This window comes from Gouania willdenowi, chromosome 15 (assembly GCF_900634775.1).
Source record: "Gouania willdenowi chromosome 15, fGouWil2.1, whole genome shotgun sequence".
Lineage (NCBI taxonomy): Eukaryota > Metazoa > Chordata > Actinopteri > Blenniiformes > Gobiesocidae > Gouania > Gouania willdenowi.
This window is the reverse complement of record NC_041058.1, coordinates 14852226-14876818: the sequence shown is the minus strand read 5'-3', so window position 1 is coordinate 14876818 and position 24593 is coordinate 14852226. Positions and strand designations below refer to the sequence as shown.

Here is a 24593-nt window from a genome sequence, read left to right as displayed (position 1 = left end):
CAAAAACAGGGAGAAACCTGCAGTAGAAGCAGACTCTGAGGTGGCAGCAGCTATCTGTAGGACTGGATGGAGTTAGTGGACAGGAAGAGGAAAAACAAACAGGATAGAGAGATAGAACATCAGAGCATAACAAACTGGTTGAACGTGAACCATAGATCACCTCCAACACTCCTAAAGAGAAAACCCTTACAACTCATTAATACAAAAAGTTTTATCACTATTACTCATCAACACTGAGCCGTAACATCTGAGAAGTATCTCCATGTACCACTTTGTAAGAGTAAATGACTACAAATTTCTGACATCATGTTTTTTTTTTTCAGATGTTACATGACAGAAAAACTTGTATAATTATTATAGATAGGATCTTACTGTGGAAGGGAACTTTATGTCCACTTTTTACATTTTTTTTTTAATCAACCAGGATCTAAAAACGAGCACCAGCACTCACAAGTTTTTTTTTTTTAGAAAAATGTATATTTAGATGAAATGTGTAAATATGTACATGTAAAACTAAATTGTTTTTACTGTTTTCATAATGGTCTGTAGAAAATGGGTAAACTGGGTTCTTATTAAATTGATTTACTGTACATTGTGGGTGTATATCCAGTTTTAGGCTTGGAAGAGACTAAATTTAGCATTCCTTTTTATGGAGGGCTGGTTTTTTTTGTTGTTTTTTTTTTGAGATTGTGAAATAAATTCATATTTACATTTTGAAGCATAACATGTTTTTGTCTTTATTCAGTGTGATGCAAACAGTTTGACTTGTGTTCATCAGATGTGGGAAGTTACAGTGTTAAGTGTTAAAAGTAAAGCTACACACAATATAATGGTATTTTTTGCAGTCTGAGAAAGCCTTGTTGTTTCCATCACCCCACCTCACCTCCATCTTGGACCACCGCAGCTTCCGTAGAATTGAGAGCGCTTGAGGGCTGCATGAATTTTTGATGCAGGGTTGCCAGATTGGGTGAATTCTACAACAAATGGGTTGATTCATAATTACATTTCCAGCAATAGTGAATTAGGCGCCCAAAATAAACACAAATGACGCCGTTTGAAAACAAATATTCTATTTTCAAATAAATATCTGGAGGTTTTGATTGATTTTCACACAAAAGTGTTCACTCCAGCTAAGCAACACAATCATTTACTTTAAATAATTATGCTCAATTGTGTTCCTTGCAACCTGTTTATCAATATATTTTAGCTTTCTATAACATTTTTCTCTTTATCCAGAGTAAAATAGTCACACTTCACACTAAAGTATCACATTTTAACCTTAATGAGGGATGGGTAAGGGGTTAATTTATTTTCCATTAAATGTTAATATGAGAAAATATAGACAGATAAGATAAGATCTTCACACCAAATATTGATCAGTGATCATGATAATTACGTATAAAATAATAAATTCATTATCAAAAAGCCTCGCTGTGTGTTTGTTTTTACACAAATAAAAACATAATTTTACAGTGACATTCTGAGCAATAAAAAAGTAACTTTAGCAACTAGAGATGCACAATATTTAATATTTTGGATGATATTTTACAACTCATTTTGCCGATGACTGATACCGATTTTTTTCCTACACCTCATTGCAGAGATTATCTCATTTATGTAGTGGAATTAACACAGAGAACTATTCTGAATACTCTTTATCATGTTTGCCCGATGGGCAAATGCAGAAAAAATCATTCCCTGTGCAAATCAAAAAAAAAATACTTTAACTCACGTCATTATGTAAACATGTCCTATTTAGTCATGACAATTGTTTTTAAACAAAACAATAAATGTACTTGCAGCCTATATACAGTAACTAGATTTGGTATTTGAATGGTAAAAATAGTAGTTTTACAAGAAGATTCAAGCTTTTTGTGTCATCGTTATTATTATGGTTAATTATATAGCGGATCGGCCGAAGTTGAAGAAGTCAGGAATCACAATGAACAATGACAGTTTTACAAGGAGCACATCTGAATTCAAACAAGCCCACACCCCACACCATCCCACCCAAACAAAATAACAAAAACAATAATAAATTAAATGAAATGTAAAAAAGAAATTAAAAAGAAGAAAATACAAATAAATAAATAAAACAGCCCACTTACGTTAATCGTCATCAGTTGTGACCACCCTTCTAGCCAGGGGGAAGATTAATACTTATTAATACCGATGCCGATAATGGGCCGATAATATCGTGCAATAGTAACCAATTTTTTTTACATATAATTCAATTTAATTGAGACAAATACTGTCAGACAACAAACAAGTGGTCTATTGAGCAGGTTTTATTTCCATTCACATATCATCTTTATTTTGTATAATTATGTGTTGATTTTGTTTAATACCTCCAAATAGCAGGTTTTTCTAATGTAAAGGGATGATACCGGTTCTTTGTGGGCGGGAAACCTTTGCTGTACCTGGCAACACCGGCTGGACGGACAGTTCACGTTTAACAATCAAGATGGCGACATCGGAGCCGGTAAGAGACGCTAGAGATAGCTGGAAAACGCGAAAAAAAAATGAATGGAAAAATGAGATAATTGGTCATTTTATTGGAGTATTTTGCAAACCATCTACACTCTACTAAGATGTTGTTAATATTTCTGTCGGAACGGGAGTGTTTGTGTTAGCCAGCGTCGGCGTGGATTAGCGTTAGCATGCGCAGCAAATTTGTGATGGATGAGGCTGACTTTGTTGGTTCATAGACATCCACTATCCGAGCGTGGTTCATTCACTGCACATACATTTAATACCTTCACTCCTCTCTGACATTCAGGTCATCGTCTAACAATGGTTTAAATCTACATGCGGGTCATTTTAGCCTCTTTACTGTGTTAATCTTTAATTGTTTTTTCCTCACAATTCATACACGTGTGTGCATAGCTTGTGGTTAGCCTCGTTCTTTCACTAAGGTTACATTGATTCATGGCTAAATAAATAGCTATGGTGCTTTCTGGAACTTTATCCTATCCTAGTTTGGATATATTTGTGATGTTAAGATGTTTCTCACAGTTCAGTCGCACTGATGCTTATCATTGTGAGGACATGATGGTCCACAAAGACGAGGCAACTTCCTCATTCTACATGCTAATTCCGTTTTAACCAGGGTAACATTACCACCTTAAAGAAGGGGTTTTTTTTTTGCATTTTTGTCAAATCATGTGTACCCCTTCATATCATAAATACAAATTTATAAATGCTTTTTCATTTGTGTAAGAGCAGGCCCTCCTTAACCCTGTCTACAAATGAAAAACAAGTGGAAATTTTTTATTTATTTTTTAATATATATATATATACTAAAGCAACTTTTATGTGACTACTTCAATAGTAAGTTAATATACTATTGAAATTAAAATGGCCTATCCAACTAAATAAATATTCTATTTTCAAATAAATATCTGGAGGTTTTGATTGATTTCTACACAATAAAGTGGGGAAATAGTTTCAATAAATTGCAAGCAAATATAGTATTTTATGTTTTTAAGTTTGTGGTGAATTTGTCTAAAAAATTGCCCAAGAAGAAACTAGGTGCATTTTCAGATTTTAAAAAAATAAATGAAAAATATCAAATATGTGCATTCAAAGTAACCTTTCATCGATCGAATCGGCTTGTAGTTGTTGATTTGTATGAGTAACATACAGTAAACCTGTTAAAAACTCAGCTCTTCTCATTTCTAAGACTCATAAAGTAGTAGTTTTATTATAGGCAGTGGCTATCAGTACGTAGCCGTATTAATATACCAACATTCTAACCGTCTTAGCCGTATTAATATACCAACATTCTAACCGTACTTATCGCCCCTCATTGGCCAGTTTAGGTGACGTGAGTACTTGTACTTCTGTTCATTATTAATACGTAGATTCTTAAACTACGTTACGGACTAACTAACCCTAACCTTCTGAAGTGGATTTAAACTTCTTGCACGGAATGGTCACATGACTTCCGGTAACGTCATAGGCCACGTACGAATAGCACCGGGGGGTTGTCCATACGGCTACGTACGGATAGCCACTTCGTTTATTATATGCTGACTGTCCTAACAAAGATAAATATAATTTACCATAAATGAAATTGACTAAAAAGTTTCAGCTGCTGCATTCTTGATAACAATCTTGTTGTGGCCAAAAGGCATTGTTTTAGGGCTACAATGATTCCTCGATTACAAAAAGAGATCCTTAATTTTCTCCATCTCTGAGCCTCTTTTAAAAAAAAAAAAAAGAAAAAGATTATTATTGTAATTTTCTATAAACATTTTTACTATTATTATTTTTTTTAACATGCTTGCATTTGACATCTTAGGTTAACATCTAGTGAATTCTTTTCATTAAAAAAAAATTAAGAAAAGAAAAAAATATTAAAAATTACATGTTTTTTTTGTGTGTTTTGCATATGTAATAAATAAATGTAGTTTTCTCCTAAAAAAGAAACACATTGGTTGGTATTATTAGGCAAGGTGTGATCAGTTTTATTTTCTGTTGTATATTAAATTTTAGTTTTAATAGTGCAAAAGTGTATTTTATCCGATTAATCGACGCAATAATCACTAGAATTCTCTATTACCCAAATGCCTAATAGCTGCAGACCTCAACAGTTTACCTTACCTCCACATCATTGCACAAAAAGAAAATATGCATGTGGTGCTTTTTCACTTTGTAGAAATAGTGCAACTTTTTCAAAGTCATGTTCTAACTTCTTTGTCTCCTCAGAAACCAGCTGAAACAGAAGAGCAGCAATCTGAAAGTCAGGTCGTGGCAAATCCTGAGCAGTATATAAAACTCCCTTTGCAAAACAAGTAAGTAACTAGCACTATTTATTCCTTTATGCACTGCAGCAATAAATGAAAATCTTCCACAAATTTCAAACCTAAAATGAATTAAATGTTTGAACTAAAGTCTCAGTCATGATCATGACTAATTAATAATTTAGATCATAAAAAGGGGTGGTACCAAACATCTATTAGATTAATAGAATTACTTGAACCAAATGTAATGTGTCAAAGTTTTGTTTTATGTGTCTGGTTGGTTTTTTATTTATTCATTCATTCATTCATTCATTCATTCATTCATTTTCAATGCTCTGATCATGTGCTACAGGCTACAAGAAAGTAAGTAGGAAATGACTTTAAACAGAAAGACTTTAAGGCAGTGTGCAATTTTAACAAAGCTTCAATATCCCACAAAAAGCCAATCCTCCGAACAACAACACCCAAGCATCACAGGTTTACTCATATTAAATTATTTAATTTCAAACACTGGTCACAATGTTAAGTAGCATTAATAAATTGTAATGTGTAAATCCACAGTTTTTTTTATTTAGTCCACATGGACAACTTATAAATGTGACAACAGGTTTATATTTTTGTGTTTTTGTATTTGGTGCACATGTTTGTTGTTACGGTGAGTTGATGTTAAAACTGAAATGAAGCTGGGCTACATGTGGATGGGGGTCCCAGAGTTCAGCTGATGTTGCCTTTCACTCCTCCTCCTGAATAGATGAAAAGAGTCATAGTAAACAAAGGCTGCATTTGTATTTCTGGCAATGTCCAGCTTTCTCTGCTCCTTTACTGCAGAACAAATGCTGTTTTATCTAGTTGGGGGAGAATGTGTGTTAACGCTGGTATGCCAAGTCGCAAAAATGTTCACTAAATGTAAGGATTATTAATACCAGTTTCTTATTCATACAAATTTAAAATGGTTCCGAGTTAGTTTTACAAGTGGCAACATTTAAAAAAATGTTCAACACTAAATATTTAATATGTTGCTTCTTTTGTTGCAGGTGGGCCCTGTGGTATTTCAAAAACGACAAGAGCAAAAGCTGGACAGAGAACCTGCGTCTCATTTCTAAGTTTGACACAGTGGAGGATTTCTGGGCGTAAGTTTTATTCATTCATGGCCTGTTGTAGAAGTAAAAAAAATTCACTGGATCTACTTGTGATTTGCCATTCTTTGGTTATTCCAGGTTATACAACCACATACAACAACCAAGCAAACTTGGCTTTGGCTGTGATTATTGCCTATTTAAGGTGAGACTTCTTTCTGTTGTTTTGTATCGTTCTTCTCCAACAGTTTTGACTGATTAGGGATTTTGGCACTGAATCCAGTTCCACCAGACTCGACTCAATGCAGGGCAAACAAGGCACTGAAACTATCACTTGTTCACACAGTTTCACTTCTATGAGTAATTCACACTCTGGAAGGCAAATGAAGAATCAGCCCATGCAAATTAGGAGAAACCTGCCTCTGACTGGAATGGAACTCAAAGCAGCTCTGCCATCCTAAGCATCATCAAGCTTTTATTTTGAAATTAAGAACAATCACTTTAATCAACAAACTACAACCACTGAGACTATAGGTGTAAGAAAAAATATATATGGCAACATTTCACTGTGCAATGATCTTATCAATCCAAAAAATGTCCAAATCGACTTTGTTTAATCATGTTTTTTTTAAGAAAAAACACTTTAAATTGTGCTAACATATGTATAGCGTGTAAACGCCCAGTCACTAGTTGTCAGTGAACCACATCAGACCTAGTTAAACTACCTCACTCATCAATGCGTTTTAGCATGGAAGTTGATTGCACTTTATTTTCATAAAACATACTGGGAACTTTTATAGATGTATGTGGTTACTTTTTTTTTTTTTTTTTTTTTAAAAAAGAATTTAAGAACTTAACAGAATCAGAATCTGTTGTAGAAGGAAAAACTGAAACTTTTTTGTAAAACGTAATTTAACAGTTTGATAAACATATACCACTTGTTTTTGATGTTGGTACTTGAATTACAGTTAGTTACCATTTACTTGTTCTCGCAAGTTTGAAAAAAAAATCTAGTTTAATTGTATTTCATACCATTTTGTACTAAAATTAGTACATTTTGACATTGCGATACATCGCAATGTATATCGTATAGCAATACATCGTATTGTGACATGCAAATTGTCAATCATATCATCACATTCATGGCACTGTACACCCCTACTTTGAACAGGAAGTAGTACTTTGATCCTGCTGATTTGATCAACAAAATAAGATACCTGTCCTCCAAAGTAAAACCATTGATTGATTTGTTTGTGTCGTCTGTGCTTGGATGCAGGATGGGATTAAGCCGATGTGGGAGGACGACAGGAACAAGCTGGGAGGTCGGTGGCTAATGACTCTCAATAAACAGCAAAGGCACAATGACCTTGACCGCTACTGGATGGAAACGGTACGACGGTTCAACCACTGTGCAACACCAAAGTCAAAAAGCCCAAGCGTTTTTATAATGAATAATTGTATGCCGACTAAATGTATGTATTATATTTTTTTTTACAGCTACTGTGTTTAGTGGGAGAGTCGTTTGATGAAGCCAGCGAGGATGTGTGTGGAGCCGTGGTCAACGTCAGACCTAAAGGTGACAAAATATCCATCTGGACGAGCAACTGTCAAAACAGGGAAGTCATCATGACGATAGGGTAAGTTGTGCTAGCAACACTTACAGCAGGGTTGGGCTCAATTATAATGGTATTTGTGTAATTAATAATTAATTACAATTATAACGTAATTCTAATTCTAATGGTAACTTAAAAATGCTGTTGCCGTTGTAATCGTAATTGAGTTCAGATAATTTACTTAAAAACTCAATTATAATTCAATTAAAGGCAAAAGTGGGGAACCATGTTACAGCTGTAGTTTATACACATACGAGGTTAACAATTATTAAACAATGTTTCATATCAAGTTTACCTATGAGTTCCCTTTTATTATTTGTTTTATAAATTTAAATCTAGTGGTATAATGGCAGAACAAAGGCCCAGACGCCAGCACCAAAAACATTAATACCAATATTTTTCATTGATTAGGAAGCCTAAGAAGGTAACCAAGAGATGAGAAACAATTTGGTTGATAGATAATACTTTTTACTGTATTTTACAGCTGGTTAAAGATATGAGTCAAACTGACCCATTATCATATTTATTAAAGGCTCAGTAATTATGATTAATTGTAATTGAAGTTAAGTAATTGAGAACGTAACTGTAATTGATTTTCTTAATTCTCTCGTCATCGTAATTAGAATTGAGTTGTAATTGAACATGGATAATTGAAGATGTAATTGTAATTGACCACAACCCTGACTTACAGTAACCAAAGCTGTCCACTAGGGGGAGGCAGCACATTATCAACAATCGTTACCTTTTCTTCTTTTCACAGACAACTTTACAAAGAGCGACTTAACTTGTCCATCAAAGCAATGATTGGTTACCAGTCGCATGACGACACGTCCAGTAAGAGCGGCTCCACCACCAAAAACATGTACTCTGTTTAAAAACTTTTCACTCATTCCAACTCACAGTAGATTTAACAATTACAGAAATCTCTGTTGTCACAGAGATTTTGAGTTATCAACTACTGTAGTGTTCTTTGTTTTTTGTTTTTTCTTTTTTTTTTTATTGCAAAGATAATTGTTCCTAGTTCGTTACAGTTGGATCTTCCCCCAACACTAGAGGTCCTTGGAGCAATTGTTATTATAAAGGGAGGAGGCTGGAATTAAGATGTTCTATCCTGAGATGTCTTAACTTGAGTGAGGGAACAAAGTGTTATGTATTTAGTGTGGAAAGAGTTCTATGAATAATATCCCTGCTTTCCTTTAGCTTAGCTGAGAACAAGCTTCTTTTTTTTCCTCTAATACCTAATGACCAATAACCAGACATGTGTGTTTCTCATACTGGGTTCACTCCTCGCTGACAAAACCGTTTCTCACCTCACATGCCATGACCTCAAATAACTTATGACGCTGAACATTTTTTTTTTAAAGAGTCGTTTTAACTGGATGTAACCAGAAGTGTTAAGCATGAGTTCAGAGGCACCAGCTTGATGAGTCATCAGTATCTTAAAGGTTTTTTTGTAAAAGTTGAACTCATACTCCTCAGTACTGGGCTTTGGATTCAAGGACACTTTGTTTCAGCCTGCTGAAATTGTGACATATTGGTTGTACTAGTTTTTGAACTTGTTCTCTTCTATTTACATTTATTTATAATGTATACATTGCAGTTACTTAGTTGAAAGGTCATGTTTTCAAAGCTATTTCTTCTTATTTCTTTTTTTACTAAGATTGTTTATGTGGGATATTTCTTGACAATGTTTTTTTTTTCTTTTTTACATTATAATGACAGTAACTATGCTGACAGATTTAGGTGTGCTCTTTGTTTTGTTTTTTTTCTGTCCTAACATAAAAACTGTAGATAACGTTACACTCCTCTTGATTGATGCAAAAGAAAGAAGATATTAATTGTGAAATGACTTGCTCATAATGTATCTTTATTATTTGTAATTTCAGGATGTATATTACCTTCTTTCAAGTAAAAGATAAAGTGCTTTGCATTAAAACAAGAAAGATGTCATGTCAATTTGTTGGAGTTCATAAATGCACAAGGACTGTTTACACTGAATCAGTGAGAGATTTAGCATTAAATAGGTCTGTGGCCAGCATCAGAAAAAAAATCAAATGCCCCTCCCCATGGTAGAACAAAAAAAAACTGTATTTTTTTAAGTATAATATATAAGAAGTAAGAAAATTATTCTTTTTCTATTTTCCAGCATTAGCGATGGGTGTTTTCGGGCACATTTTAGCGATATACCCTGGTGACGATTTTTGTGATTTCAGAATCAGAATTTCTTTATTAATCCCAGGGGGAAATTGCTTTCATTACAGCCACTTAAGAAAAAAATCACAAATAAAAAAATAAAAAGACAAAAGAAAGAATAAATGTTAAATAAGTGTATAATTAAGTAAAAGACTGTTAAAAAATAAGCATCAGATACACACACAGTACAGTAGTAAAAATAAAGTAAGATTGATAATATTTTGATTAATATCAGAAATACTTTATTAAATGAATATTTTTCAAAACATTTGTTATATTTGGTACAAAATGTCGACAATGAGACATCTTAGACAAATATTCTGACTTCGCAATTAATTTTAAGAATATTTTATGAGTTGGGGGAATGGATTGGGATGATTTTAAGTCTTTAAATAATACTCTGCCGTATTCACGATTTTACTTATTCACTTTTTTGTCTGATGACCAAAGTAGATTTAGTAGTGACCTAAATTGTTTTGCTAAATATGTCTCATCATTGTCTACATTTTGGTATCAAATATGACAAACAATTGTTTTAAAGTAAATTTATTTGACAATTATGTGTTTTTGATCAATCACAAAAATGTTCTTCAAAATATATCTCTAAAATGCGCTCAAAAACACCCCTGCCACCAAATACGGTAACCACAAGAATAATTTTTAAACTTTCTACATATATTACTTGTTCTACCATGGGTATATCTTTTGAGATATGGCCGTCAACCTAAAAAGAGCCTCATTTAGGAGTAATCAGTTCATTATACAGTCTTTCTCCCCAAAAATGCTTCCACTGTCTAAATAAGTTATTGTCTGATACTCTCGGGATACATGTTTTATATTAATAACAGGTTGGAAAGAGGGTGTAGCCTGACAACATGGTGTTTTAGTTTTGTAGATGGTTCCAATACCATCTCTTACAGTTGAATTAGGTGTAGGTTCAGGTCACGACCAGGCTTTTATTACCAGTAGATGGCTAGATAATAGATAATAGACTGGTACCGGGAAGGGAAGAAAAACCACAAACGGGCAAAACCTTGGAATGTCATCAGGTCGAGATCATCCTGTCAAACAGGATCCTGTTGCGTTAGAGTGACTAAAAGGGTGTGTCTTAATTCCTCCACCCGTCTCTGTGTGAATCAACACAACGAACCTGAAAGCATAGAATGTGGTCATATTTTTATTAAAGTGCTAAAGCTACTGGACATGCAAGTGTGAGAAGTGCTGTTTTTTAGATTATCCACCTCCAGTATTTTATTGTGTTTTATTAGAAATCTTCAATGTCAACAAAATACTTGCACACACACACACACACACACACACACACACACACACACACACACACACACACACCACACACACACACACACACACACACACACACACACACACACACACACACACACACACACACACACACAAAAAACAATATAAAGTAAGTCTTAGGTTGTTCTGGTGGCCAGGTTTCCATGTGTCCTGCTCAAAACTCCCTTTAGTCTGTGAATTTGTTCTTTGGCTGTGTCTTTCACTGTAATCCACAGTGTGATATTGAGGGGAAAATGAAATGAAAAAAAAAAACTAAAGGTCTTCCTGCCAAAATCCAGTGAAATAATTTTCAGATATCCTACTCAGTCCCTCCACACTGCTGTGTTCCAGCTGGACCTCGGCAGCCTCGTATCAGGACAACCTCAGCATTAGTGGTTTTTCCTCCTCGCGTGTATTCAGCAGATTGGACACCATGTAGGACGAGAAAAAGGCAAACTCCACAGCAAAGCTGATCTCAAACAGCTCCAGGTTGAAGCTCAGCATCCACTCAAACACAGCTGCAAGGTGGGAGTAGATGTAGTCGTCCTGGACGTATAGACAGGTGTCTGAAGTTGTTTCTGTTATGGATGAATCCAACATAGAAGGCAGGGCTTCAACTTGTCAAATATGCTAAATCATGTAAACTATTACGCTCTTTAAAAACATAAGTTTTGGGCAAAATAAAGGTTTTGCCCATCTACATGGACCTGGGTTTATCTCTTATCTATCTGTAGGACAGAAGCTCATGAACTTATAATGTAATGTTCTGTCTTATCAACCTCTGAAAGGTTACAGTGTAAGTAAAGATAGTAGGCTATAAATAGGAAAGATAAAGGCCACCAGTTGGGATATCATTTGGGTAATTAAGTAATAAAAGGATAGGAATTATCTGAAAAACAAAATATTGAAGTAATTGTTTAATGTTCTTTTAACACAATTACATTATTACTCATTGTCATTATTTGATATGATTAAAATACGCAGTACTTTATTAATAATTAGCTTGCAAACAATGCAAAGAAAAGAGTGAATTCAAGTGTTAGAAGTCAATTGCTTATAATAAAAGATTGATGTGTGGTTTGAAAGCTCTGGCCTGTCCCACTTTGTCAACAGAGCAGCAGACTGAATCAAACATTGTACTGTATGGCTGCTCTGGTGTTACCGTGGTAACCTCTAGCTATTGGTCCTGCAGTGTATGTCATTCTCATTGTATTGACCTGAGAAAACCTTAAAAGGCATATATATATATATATATATACACAGACCCTTTCCAAAATATTAGAATATCATGGAAAAGTTTAATTTCCATAATTCCATTCAAAAAGTTAAACTTTCATACTATACAGATTAAGGACCCACAATTTAAATCATTTAAAATATTTATTTATTTTTACACAATTTCTGTTTCCAGCTCATAAAACCCACGTAAACAGGATTTCAAAAAATTACTATGAAGAAATCACCATTTACTTTTCAAGAAAAAAGAGAAGAAGGACTGGACTGTTGGCCAGAGGTGCAAGGTCCTCTTTTCTGATGAAAGTAAAGTGTGCCTTTCATTCTGGAATCAAGGTGAAAGTGAAATCCTGTTTTTGTGGGTTTTATGAGCTGGAAGCCCAAATTATGTAAAACTAAACAAATAAATACTTTAAATCGCTTAAATTGTGGGCCCTGAATCTATAATCAATGAAATTAAACTTTTCCATCCATGATATTCTATTTTTTTTGGAAAGGGTCTGTCTAGTACTTTGTTGGAGCCATGCTTGAAAGGATACAACTGATGGTCATAATGACTTGAAGCACAGTGGAGACGATTCTCAGTGGGTAGAGAATCCACTCGTATCCTGAGAGCACATACCTCCCTGTGAGCGAGGTCAGCAGGGTGGAATAGAAGCAGATGCAAATGAAGCTGATGGCAGCTCCGAGGTTGTGGAGCAGTGTAAGGTAACCTGGCTGCAGAGGAGCATCAAAGAAATCCAACGTAAATAATAATATCAAAGAATGTAAATACTCAACGATTAATTCAGTGGCTTTGATCTCAGGTCACTCTGTGAGCTGATATGTACCATTATATATATATATATATATTAGAGTTTCTGCCTGATAAATTTAGGTTTTAGAGCATTTCACACAAAAAATAAAAACAAAATCTGCAAAATGTGAGTACCTACCCTGATTTATTTGACTGTGTAAACTTTGCTTTTTTTTTTTTTTTTTTAAATCAATTCATTTTTCCATCCATCCATCCATAACAGGTCTGTCCATCACAGACCTTATCGCACGAGCATTATTCACACACAGAGCTTTGTTTGTGCAAAGTCAACACTGTTGCGCTTTTGAAACACCTTCCCAAACAGATGACATTTGGCTTCCTTGCACTCCTTTGTAAAAACAACCCAAAGCTGGAGTATCTGCAGTTACTTACGTTACAGTTTCCAGCTGCAAACGCACCCAAGGATGACACAATACCAAAGACCAGTGCAGTGCGACTAATCAGTGAATGATGAGCGTGTTTCTCCATGATGTGAGCATGGTGGAAGATGGTGAACAGCAGGACTAGAGAAGAGATCTCAGTTGAGTATTTGTATCGTGTGTAATAAATAAATGGACTCTACAGCAGGTTCACTCACACAGAAAGGCTCCGGCGTTGATTGCGGCTGTGAAGAGGCTATTTTCTGGTGGGTGGATCCCACTTGAGCTGAAATCATGTCATATTATTGAGTGAATTACATTTATCTACTAAATATTAGTTAAAACTAGATGTGACAGTTAAAAGCAGTAATACCTTATGGTTGGAGGAAAACAGCAGTCTGTGGACCTATTCATTGTACAGCGAGAGGTGTTGGCACTCCTGGAATAAAAGATGATGTCAATTATTTTCATAAATCCATATCTTACGCTCTATATTATAACCATGACAATTACCAGTCAGTGAGGGAGCATACATGCTTGTTGGAGAAAGCCAGACCATAGCTGGAAGAAGAAGAAAAAGCACATTCATCTCATCAGTCACTTGATATAATGTTCAGTTTTCCACACACAGTTTAAACGCAGAGTGTTTTAAGGTACAACACCCAAGGCAAATAATGACATCAATATCCACCATTTGATCTTCTATACACATTTATCCCAATTGGGAATCTTGATCGTGATCCTGTTAAGCATTGGCAATATTCCTACAAAGACCTTAAAGGTTTCATTTCCAGCTACTTTCTTTTACCATTTTATGTACGGTTGCTGTTAAAATTCCTCAAATATGTCTGTAACACTCAACCATTATGGAGACCTGATGTTAGCCATGGCTGCTTAATGAAATTTAGATATAATGAATGGTTTGTCTTGTTTAGTTTTATTCGGTTTTTCAAAAATCAGTGTATTAACGAAGGTTTCAATGGTTTTTTGGCATTATTGAAGATGAATAATTGTTGGTAACATTCTATCAAAGTTGAATTTATTTCTTCTGACAAAATAAACTATTCTCCCAGCGGAGTGAAATTATTAAGGTGTGGATTTTTCAGAATATCTATTTCCATATTTAGGTCAGTTAGTAAGATTTTATTGTGTTCTGTAACGTTATCTATAGTCTCGTAACAAGTAATGTTTCAGCGTGTGTGTGTGTTTTGTTTAAAACTATATTTTGTAATAAAAGACAAGCATAAGGTGCCCGACACACAAATTTGGTTAAAACATTTCAACTAATTATTGAATGGTTGTTTAGAGTGCAGGGGTCAATTTGACCCCAAGGATAAAAGGTATGATTAAGATTTGAGGGTAAAGTGAGAAATTTCCCTGCTTTACTGTTAAGTAAAGAATGTTTTTGTCTAAATTGTTGGATAAAAATAGTTTTTGTAGGTGTATTTCTTCAATTCATATCAACAGTTTTGTCTCTGCTGAAGTGTTAATGAAGTCAGGTTTTTTTTGGTGTCTTTTTTACCTCCAGTGTTGCATTGTCTATTTCTTAAAAGAAAAAAGGTTCCCATTTATTTTCAGTGGTTATCTTGTATGTTTAAAAGTTTCGGCTCCCATTACACCCCCATAAACACGTGTTAAAGACACATTCAGATGCAAATGTATGAATCTGATAACAGCGGTGTGTGTCATGGGAGGAAATCGTTCTACTCAGAATGAACATGCAAATCTCAAAAAAAAAAAAAAAAAGATAATACTTGTATTGGTGATAGTGATCCTAATAAAAAACCCATCATGTGAGCATTATTATGTTTCCATAATGCTCACATGATTCAATTATAGCTGATGATGAAACCAGCAATTAGTTTACACATATTTGCTGACTCAATTGTAAACAAAACAAAAAAACCATTAGATATTCCTTTTAAAGTACACACACTCACCATGGTCTAAATAGGATTTCTGGGATATTTGGGACTTTATAGTCAGCATAAACACCAATTTCATTTGTGTACATGGTGGGTATGAGTTCATTATTGGAGCAAATGTCTTTTGTCGTTTCCTGAAAGTTGTACAGGTGTGAATGCCACAGAACTAGCCTGATCACATATTTGTGAAAGTACCTATTACGTCAGCTCATTTACCAATAACTGAATACCTAATGTTAATGTAATGTTAATGTAATTACCTCATCTAACCGCAGAGTCTCTGCTGTGATATATATATATATATATGATGTCATTTTGCTCCTTATTAAATTCCAGAAGTGTCTGTAGTGTCTCTCTGGCAGCTTTAAAGACCTGACTGCCAATTTATACGTGGCATTTGTGACAGCGCAAACACAAGAGCATATAAGTCAAAAACAAATACTTTCATGGCAGAGACACAGAGAGAAAAAAAGATACTTACACAGTCCAAGTGCCAATAAAAGAAGTGAGGGAGAGGCAGATAGGAAAGATGATCCAGACTACCATGTCTCTGTGAGAACGATGACCAGCAACAGATTGAAACAGGGATTCCACAAGTCCAGGTATCTTCAAAAACACTCAGCAGTCAATCTTCTCTGGGCTTCGTAGATTCCTCATGAAGTCTGTGTCATATCTTCAAAGCTAGAAATGAACTAAGCCACATGGATATAGGTGAACCAAAGACACTGTTACAGTTGGCGACGTCCTCCACCATCCAGTGTGTAACTGTGCTTTTATGTGTGACTCCTTCCTTCTGTCCCTTGGCCACTCCTTTGGAGCACCACCTTGTTCTCTCAGAACAACTATTGGGAAACATGGGGTTGGCCTTCCACACGTCAGGGGTTTTTTTTCCATTCTTTCTCGCTCACTCACATTTCTACCCCTTAAAAAACAGCCCAACAGAAGACTGTGAATGAGTAAAAGAAATCTGTACTGAGTCAATCTTGAGCCAAGCTGGAGTTCTGACAAAGGAGTTGTAGACCTTACTGGCAAGACAAACACGTTTCAAATATTTCAAATTTTTCACTTGTCTTCAGTATGTGGAAAGCTATAATTTAAACTATTTTAAACAGATTAATTACTAGAATACCTGCTAACAACAGCTCTGTTTATCTTTGAGCTAGAAACAACTGTTATTGTTTACTGAGAGAGAGGATTGTCATCTGAACTATGATCCGAGTAAAGATCAGGATGATCATGATCAGGACTGAGATTAGAATGATCAGTAATATGTTAAGGTTTCATTTCTTCACACAAACATTTTTCAGGAAATTCACGTTGATCTCCTGACATGTTTCGACTGCCAACTGTCAGTCTTCCTCAGAGGCATCATCGTCTGACTAAAAGAAACCTTTAACATATTATTTAAAAAAAAAAAAAAGAAGACAAAAGGAACTTGCTGGAATTAGAAGGATCAGTTCTGTGGTCCAGTGTGTGTTCTGGATATTTAAAGCTGAACTCTGATATACGACTGGAATGAGTGAAATCACAAACTGACATATTAATAATAAACAAGATAATAAACAAACAAAAGATGAGGAATGGACTTGGGTATCGGTATTGAAGGATATAATGGCATATTTATAATGATTTTTATTTTATTTTTTAATTATTGTAATTATTATTTTTACAATGGGCCATATATATGGAAATAGATTTGTGTCTTTATAATTCAATAACAAAAAGCTTTTCAATTTAAAGAAATCTTTTCAATCAAAAAAAAGTGTACTTCAATCAAAACAAAAACACACAAATGCAATTATTTGGGTCTCAAATATTATTTTGCATTTGAACACTTTTTTTTCTTTGATTGAAAATACTTTTTTATTGAAATAAACCTTTTTAATTGAAAATGTTTTTTTTTTAATTGAAAAGTTTTTGAGTTTTTTTTTCATCATTATTTTTAAATAATAAAGACAAAAATTCTACCTCCATACATATGGCGCTGATATGGAGAATATTAAAACTGAGCGTTGTGTGCCCTTAATGCCAGAAGGTGGCGGTAGTGCAGCGGTAACAGCACAAGCTGCCAGAAAACCCGATAGTCGAAGAACAAAGATGACGTCATCCGGGTTCTTTTCCCGAGGCCCTCTTCACTTTCAAAACAAACAAAATGGCAGCGCACATGAGATGGGGTCTGCGGCAGTTGTTACGGGGGGCTGACGCTGCTGGTTTTCGGTGTGTAGCCTTTCATGGTGACTCTCTGCTGGGTGTGGGGCTTTTGCTTGCACCCAGGACTCGCTGGGATAATTATAATGTGACCGATAATTGAGGCGTGTACCCGACAGGACGCTGGTTAGCTCCTGAGCTAACGGCTAACTGCGACAGAAAGAATCTCTGAGCCTATGATACTTTATTCCGGGAAATACTAATATTTACAGCTGTTTCGACATATTTAGATTGTTTACGGGGTTGTGCATAATCCTTCCTTAGCTGCTTGTTTAATATCTGTTCTTTTTTGAAAGCTATGTAAAGGTGGTGTAGCAGGACATTTTCCTTCACTAACCAATAGGTATAACATAAAAAGCTTCAAAAACAAAACAAAGACTATAATTGACTATTGTTGTTAAGTCACATTCAAAATCTTCAATTGTTAGGGCTGGGCAAAAAAAAAAAATCGATTTATAGAATTTGTAGATAAAAACAATTTTTATTTTGCAAATTCGAGTTTAAAAAAAAAAAAAAAATATATATATATATATATATATATATATATATATATATATATATATATTTCCCGCCACAGTTTTTTTGGACTTTTTCACATTCCGTCCTCGTGGGTTGCCGTAGAGCGACGTGAGCCAGACCCGTCTTTGTTTACCCGTTGAGTATGCTATATGTGTACCACAGACATGTTTAATTTTTTTATTCGCACTATACTGATATGCCAAGGGAAGAGTTTTTTTTTTTTTTTTTTAATTGTAATGTTTTGTAATGTCTTTTTTTATTTTGGAATTCTATGCATTTTAACTCTTAAGGACAATCACAGCAATAAAGTTGAACTTTTGACAATATATCTGATGTCTGCAGTCATTTTTAAGTGCATTGGAGAAGAAGAAAAAACTCAAATTGAAAATCAATTTTTTTTTTTTCAAAAAATCGGAGATTTTTTTTGTTTTAGGCAAAATCGCCCAACCCTATCATTTGTGTTATTCATACATTGGAAAGAACTAAATCTGGCAACACAGCTATCACCTGGAGAACGTTCATGTAATTATTCATGACACTACAATAGAACCAGTTTTGTAAAGGATCAGTGTAAAGCATTTGATTGGGCCATGTGTCTTCAGATTAACATTGTTCCTGTATGTAGTCATTCCATTTTTTATTTTTTGTTGTTTTTGTGTTGTCAGGTTTCCTGTCACAAGCAGAGGTTACGTCACTCAAAGCTTCAAAGGAGCTCACCCAGGCATTAGACGTTTGCAACCCACAAGTGAGACAACTTCTATCACCCTTATCACTCTTAACATACATACATAGCATTAACGGTACATACTAATATTTAAAAAAAAACCTTCATGTTCTTGAGGTGAGAAGAATAAAGTTATATTTGAGCCAGAGAATAATATTGGCCAACTGCAAAAACTGAGGTGCAGTAGACAGAAATGCCATACCACTCATTATTTCCAAGCCAATACCTGGTGATTCATGAAGGAGATAATCAATAACAGTTTCCCAGTTGATTGACAAACGAAACTCAACACATGTATAGTAGTAAATAGAGTATTTTTTTCTAATACCGAAGCTTATTTAAGCATCAACATACTCATTCAGGAGTGTCCAGTTCTGGTCCTGCATTGTCTTCATTGTTTTAAGTGGCTCCCTGCTTTTACACAGCTGATTGCTGTGAGAGTCGTTATGTGGCTGCACACTGCAGAGCTGACTGTTTGTACCTGCGCCAGCTTCAGTTCGCTTAAGATTGGATCGAATATGTTATTTTATTCAAGCATCGTTTTGCATTTAAAAGTGATTCATAAACCTCATCTGTATGCATTTAAAGAAGAAATCTCATCATAACTATCATGTCATAAGAGGAAAGATGTTGTATTCCAGCTTTATTGGTGTATAAATGTAGTAGTGGGAAAAAAGTAAAACATTTTCCTTACAAATGTCTTGAATTTGAAGCATAATTTTAATTATCAATTGTTGGTCTGAGAAGCTTAAATTTGTATTATTTTGTCAGATGAACTGTTGCTTTATACCTCTGAACATGCTGAAAAAAAGATAAACAAGATGAAAAAGTCCATAAAAATGTACATTGCTCTTTAATTATCGTCTCGTATTGATTTATTTTAGTAAGACTACTCTCCATCCAGACGCAAGACACTCCAAACCCCAGAAGTTTGAAGTTCCTTCCCGGTAAACCTGTCCTGGGCAGTGGGACTCTTGACTTTCCGTCTCCAAGCTCTGCTGAATGTTCATCGTTGGCCAGGTGTGTGCGTTGAAAGATTCTACACTGATTGCAAAGATGATGAAGAGGAAATAAATAATGTGTTGAAGAAAAGTCAAGACAATTCATGTTTATTAAGATAATGTGAAAGCCTCAGGCTGCCTAAACAGGGGAAAGTGTTATTATTATTTTAAAGTAATTGCTTTGCTACTCTGACTTTCCAAATTACGCAGCGGCATGAATTTTAACAAATTTTGTACAATTATTTTTTTCAAAAAGAAAAAACAATGGTTTGATTTTTAAGCATTATTAAAAGATGCATAAACTGTGAGACTTTTGAGAACATCGCTTTGCAACTTGTCATTTCTAACATTCAATGATAAGTAACACAGATTAGTAAAACTGCATTTTATTTTATTTTTTTCAAAACGTGCAGCTCTCTGCTGTGTAAATACCTGAATGTGTTTCTTTTTTTTTAGTTTGTCATTAAGATGATTGTGTCCTCAGTTCGGAATGTAAATTAGTTGTTTGATAAGCACGAATGGTTAACGTGACAGATGTTACGGCACTCTGATAAAAAAAAAACAAACATGGATGCTTGATTACACAGTGTAGTTTTCCCTATGTGTTATCTCAAACAGCTGAGTAAACCAGAGTGACTTCATGTTGACAGAATGGCCTGTTTTTCCCCAACAGTGTCATAATGAAATGTTTGTTTCAGGGATCTGTTTGAGATCGAAGGAGTAAAAAGTGTGTTCTTTGGCCCCGACTTCATCACCATCACTAAAGTAAGCCTTAACTGTGCACTTAAAACTCATCTTTATGAGATTATGGTACTTCTTTAAGGTACGATAACATGAGTGTTTGCTTTCATATCAGGCTGATGAGGATGCAGAGTGGACGGACATTAAACGCAATGCCCTGGACACCATCGCTAAGTTTTTTGAGAGCGGTGATCCGATAACAATTGGAGCCGTACCCCATGAATGCAGTGTGTATTGTAAATTATGACCAAAAATTACAATTTTTAACATGCAACTTTACCTAAATGCTGTATTTTATTCCCCGTAGGTCTTTCTGAAGATGATGATGACGTTGTTTGTTTAATAAAGGAACTTCTTGACACCAGAATAAGGTATGAAACTTATTACGAATAGATATATTACAGTAGTTTTATTCTATTTTGTTTCGTAGCATGACTATTTCCATTTTAGTTTTTCTTCTGACTCAGTGCTTTGTTAACTGTTAATGCTCTGAGATAGCTAATCAGTTCCTTGTGGTGTACAAACTGACATGGTTTCCTTCAGACCCACAGTGCAGGAGGACGGAGGTGATGTCATTTTTAAGGGTTTTGAGAACGGCACAGTCAAGCTGAAGCTAGTCGGTTCCTGTACAGGATGTCCCAGCTCCACTGTCACCCTGAAGAACGGCATTCAGAACATGATGCAGTTTTATATCCCTGAGGTGGACAATGTGGAGCAGGTGATTGCTAAGAACAAGAAGTATTTGAGAGTAGATGAACGTTATTTGTGGGGGGGAAAAAAGAATAACACGATCTTTAAGTTAATAAGATTAATTTATATTTCCTTTTTTAATCATAACGGTAACTTTTAAACTTTGTTACAGTCATAAGTCACTTGTTTAATTTTGTTCTTGCATAGAGTTGAGTACATGTTTTGATTTTATCACAGCTTTTAGTCTTTTATTTCCTAAGTAACACTTTGTTTGTCATTTGCTCAGGTTGAAGATGAAGTGGATGAAGTCAACGCAAAGGTTTTCACAGAAGTTGAACGGAAATTACAAGAATAAAAACTTCCTAGGCATCACAAAACAAATGCAGCCATGCTTTATTCTGACTTGTGAGCAGCCTGTAATGTAAATCTAATAAGAGAATATTTCCTGTAATTCAATCTGAAAGTTGGCAGCTCTGTACAGGCTGTATTTATCTGTTGCCAAAGAATGATGATGTAAAATGTACAGCTAAGCAGAAGGTGTTGCAAGCAATTATGTCACGCTGTGATGGCTGTAAATGTGTTGTATTTATTTCTTTTAAATACTGTATAAGTTGAAAGGATATTTTCTTAAGATGGAGATACTGTGAGACTTAAAGGTTACCTGTAGGGACTTTTATTTGCAGGCTTTGTCAAAGGGTCGATGTGCAGCAGGAGCAGATGCATGAAAATTAGCTCCAACACACATCTTTATTGTGTCTGTAATAATAATTAAAACAATACTAAAGACGATGACCTAAATAAATTAGAAATATCATAGAAATCAGGTGGGACTTAATGTAAACACTGCACCGGAATCAACGACTTGACATATCTGGTCGGACATGGCTGCTTTTTTAAAATAAAAAAATGCACATAATTAGTTTATTGGTAATACATTAAACACATTTTATATTCTTTACATGTCCACTACAGGTAGCCTTTATTTGTATTATTGAAGTAGAATAAAGGTTTAATGAGGTATTCCATTTGTTGCTACTGAAATGAACAGCTTCTCACTCACAATGCGTTATGTCTAAATTACTCTTGCAAAAGCACAAATAAAGCTATCACCTAACTTGTTGTTTTAATCACTTTTTGGCTTTGGTTTAAATATCACTTCTTTAAATAATTATTTTATTGCACAAAATCCTTGACATGTTTTTATAAGTTTAGTTATTTATAGTAACCTACACAGTTTGCGTGAGAGAAAAAACTATTTTAGACTACTTAAAACACAAATTACGATTGATTGGAAATCCTGCATTTATCAAAAACACAATAGTTCATGTAGGTATAATGTCTTATAGCTGTGTAACTGAAAGCATATCTATATTTGTATGTATTTATGGGATTCATGAGAGAGAAAATATTCACAGGTGCATGTAAACCAGACGATGACAAAAAAAACGAGAGTGAGGAAATTCCTCATTGCTGATGTTTTGTCTAGAATATCATCCCTGCTGCATCTACTGTTGAAAGTATTTTGACAACAGAATAATTAATTTAAGGTGTAAAGGTTTTCCATCTACAAAAACATTGTTTTTATTTAGGTTGGTTCTCCCCAATTATTTTCATACCACAAACATTTTAATCATGCATTACTGTAAAAAGCCCCTAAATCTATATCATACCAAGTTTAATAAGATTAAAATAAATAAATAAATAACACTAAATGTAGGGCCTATGTTACGAAGCAAGAACACCTCTTATCGCGTTAACTTCCAGGATTTAATCAGTGTGTGCTGTCCTACGAAGTTTGCTAACGTCTTACAGAGCTAAATCACCGTGGTAACTTAGGCTGAATGACTAGCCTGGTCGGGAGAATATTTTTCTCAGTTCTCTAAGAAAGCGAGCTGTCCAGTAAAAGGTGATGTATGAACACGTCACTGTGTGGATCTGACAGCTTTTATGTGAAAGTGCACGTACAGAGGCTGAAAACACTTAAATTAGTGTGTTGTGATCAGTGGGCGTGCACTGTAGCTGTTCCCACTCAGCGTTCTTTTTTTAAATTTTTTTTTTTAGCGCATTTAAATACAATACAACACGATGTAATACAGAAATTAACATACAACTACAAAGCAATAGGAAGACAATAAAAGGAACAGGCATCAAAAGAATAATAAACAAAATAATCATAAGTGATGGCTTAGGTGCCTATGTTGATATATTTCTTGAATGTTTTATTAATGTTTATGGCCTTATTGTTGGTTTCAATTGTGTGAAGATACTGGATTACTTCGTTTTGAAAGTGATGTTGATTTGGCTTTGTGTATGTGGTATTTAGCAAGGAATATTAGGGTTTCAATCAGAAGCGAGAGGTCTTCAGGAAAAGTGGGCTCATCAAAGTAAAAGAGGATGTCTCTCTCCGGGAGGCTGGCCATATATCCTGTTTTATTGTAAATAAATTGCTGTAAGTGGATCCAGAGGTTTTTACTAAAAGTGCAGTTGAAAAACAGGTGACTAATTGTTTCGATCTCTTTTTCACAGAATTCGCAATCACAATTAATATTTAACTTAAATCTTTCCAAGGTCCCACTCAACGTTCTTGAAGCCAAAATATGGCTCTCATGGGCGCTGCCATCTTGCAAATTTGGAGCCAGAGTCTGCGCAGTAGGGTCCGGCGGGAGGAGCACTGGTAACACTATGTGGTAACACGCCCTGCCCATTTATGGTACTGCTCTGATGAGTTACGCAGCCCAAATACGCCATACCTTAAGTAACTTTCCCACTGGAAATTCTACAAACGTCTTGTTCAGATGATCAGATCATAGAGGTTAGTACTAGAACTAGTAGCTCAAAAAAGACGTTAAAAAAATTGAACGGAAAAGTTTAATGGCATCTCGGCTTTCCTTCACGACGTATCTGCTTATGCCATTCACAAGAAAGCTACAAGATCCGAGGCTGTTAATCATCGTCCTATATGACTTCAAATCCCGTTTTATTTAAAACAAACTTCACTGAAAAATTAGCACTTTTACACATTGTAGGGTGATAATAAATAATGATCACAGCAGAGTTTAGGTTTGAAAAAAAAAAAAAAAAAATGTGACGTGTATTTAATTTTACAGTTTGACCAACATCCCATCTGTTATCATTGAGGAGGCGGGGTTTATGACCTATACTGCAGCCAGTCAGCAGGGGGAGCTCTAAAAATAAAAGCTTCACTTCCCCGTAAAACAGCTTCTCTCTGACAGGGAATGTTTGGTTAGTTGAAGCCCGCTAACGGAGATTAATCCAGGATATATTTACCTATATTCGTAGCATAGGCCGAAAATTACTATCTAATCCATGAATTCGTATCTATGTTTTCACCATAACTATTTTTCTAATAATTTTCTGGATTTTAGCTTTTTAATCAAACTTCATTCTTAACTATTTTTGTTCATATAAAATGTGTTATTTTATATT

General features: G+C 34.8%; 3 protein-coding genes across 4 annotated transcripts; 2 read left to right on the top strand and 1 right to left on the bottom strand.

Annotated features, from left to right (window-relative positions):
- The first annotated feature begins 2438 nt into the window (after nucleotides 1-2438).
- On the top strand, nucleotides 2439-8312 carry eif4e1c (eukaryotic translation initiation factor 4E family member 1c). The gene is made up of 7 exons (XM_028468463.1): nucleotides 2439-2482; nucleotides 4711-4796; nucleotides 5780-5875; nucleotides 5963-6026; nucleotides 7098-7211; nucleotides 7319-7458; nucleotides 8195-8312. Exons 1-7 carry the CDS (start codon nucleotides 2465-2467, stop codon nucleotides 8307-8309), a joined length of 633 nt encoding a protein of 210 aa, XP_028324264.1. The 5' UTR covers nucleotides 2439-2464; the 3' UTR covers nucleotides 8310-8312.
- A 2703-nt stretch (nucleotides 8313-11015) lies between these two features.
- On the bottom strand, nucleotides 11016-16220 carry LOC114476770 (transmembrane protein 150A). 2 transcript variants are annotated; one of them, XM_028468666.1, is made up of 7 exons: nucleotides 15745-16220; nucleotides 13872-13899; nucleotides 13712-13777; nucleotides 13557-13624; nucleotides 13352-13482; nucleotides 12702-12879; nucleotides 11016-11495 (listed from the first exon to the last, which is right to left on the bottom strand). In XM_028468666.1, exons 2-7 carry the CDS (start codon nucleotides 13895-13897, stop codon nucleotides 11302-11304), a joined length of 663 nt encoding a protein of 220 aa, XP_028324467.1. In that variant the 5' UTR covers nucleotides 13898-13899; nucleotides 15745-16220; the 3' UTR covers nucleotides 11016-11301. The 2 variants fall into 2 exon arrangements, with proteins under 2 accessions (XP_028324467.1, XP_028324466.1); XM_028468665.1 differs by having other exon boundaries at nucleotides 13852-13899; nucleotides 15745-16115.
- Nucleotides 16221-17344: 1124 nt separating this feature from the next.
- Nucleotides 17345-21759, top strand: LOC114476911 (NFU1 iron-sulfur cluster scaffold homolog, mitochondrial). Its single transcript, XM_028468914.1, has 8 exons — nucleotides 17345-17480; nucleotides 18656-18735; nucleotides 19599-19734; nucleotides 20414-20480; nucleotides 20572-20683; nucleotides 20764-20827; nucleotides 21000-21174; nucleotides 21433-21759. The coding sequence occupies exons 1-8, from the start codon at nucleotides 17416-17418 to the stop codon at nucleotides 21499-21501; spliced, it is 768 nt and encodes a 255-aa protein (XP_028324715.1). The 5' UTR covers nucleotides 17345-17415; the 3' UTR covers nucleotides 21502-21759.
- Nucleotides 21760-24593: the final 2834 nt, after the last annotated feature.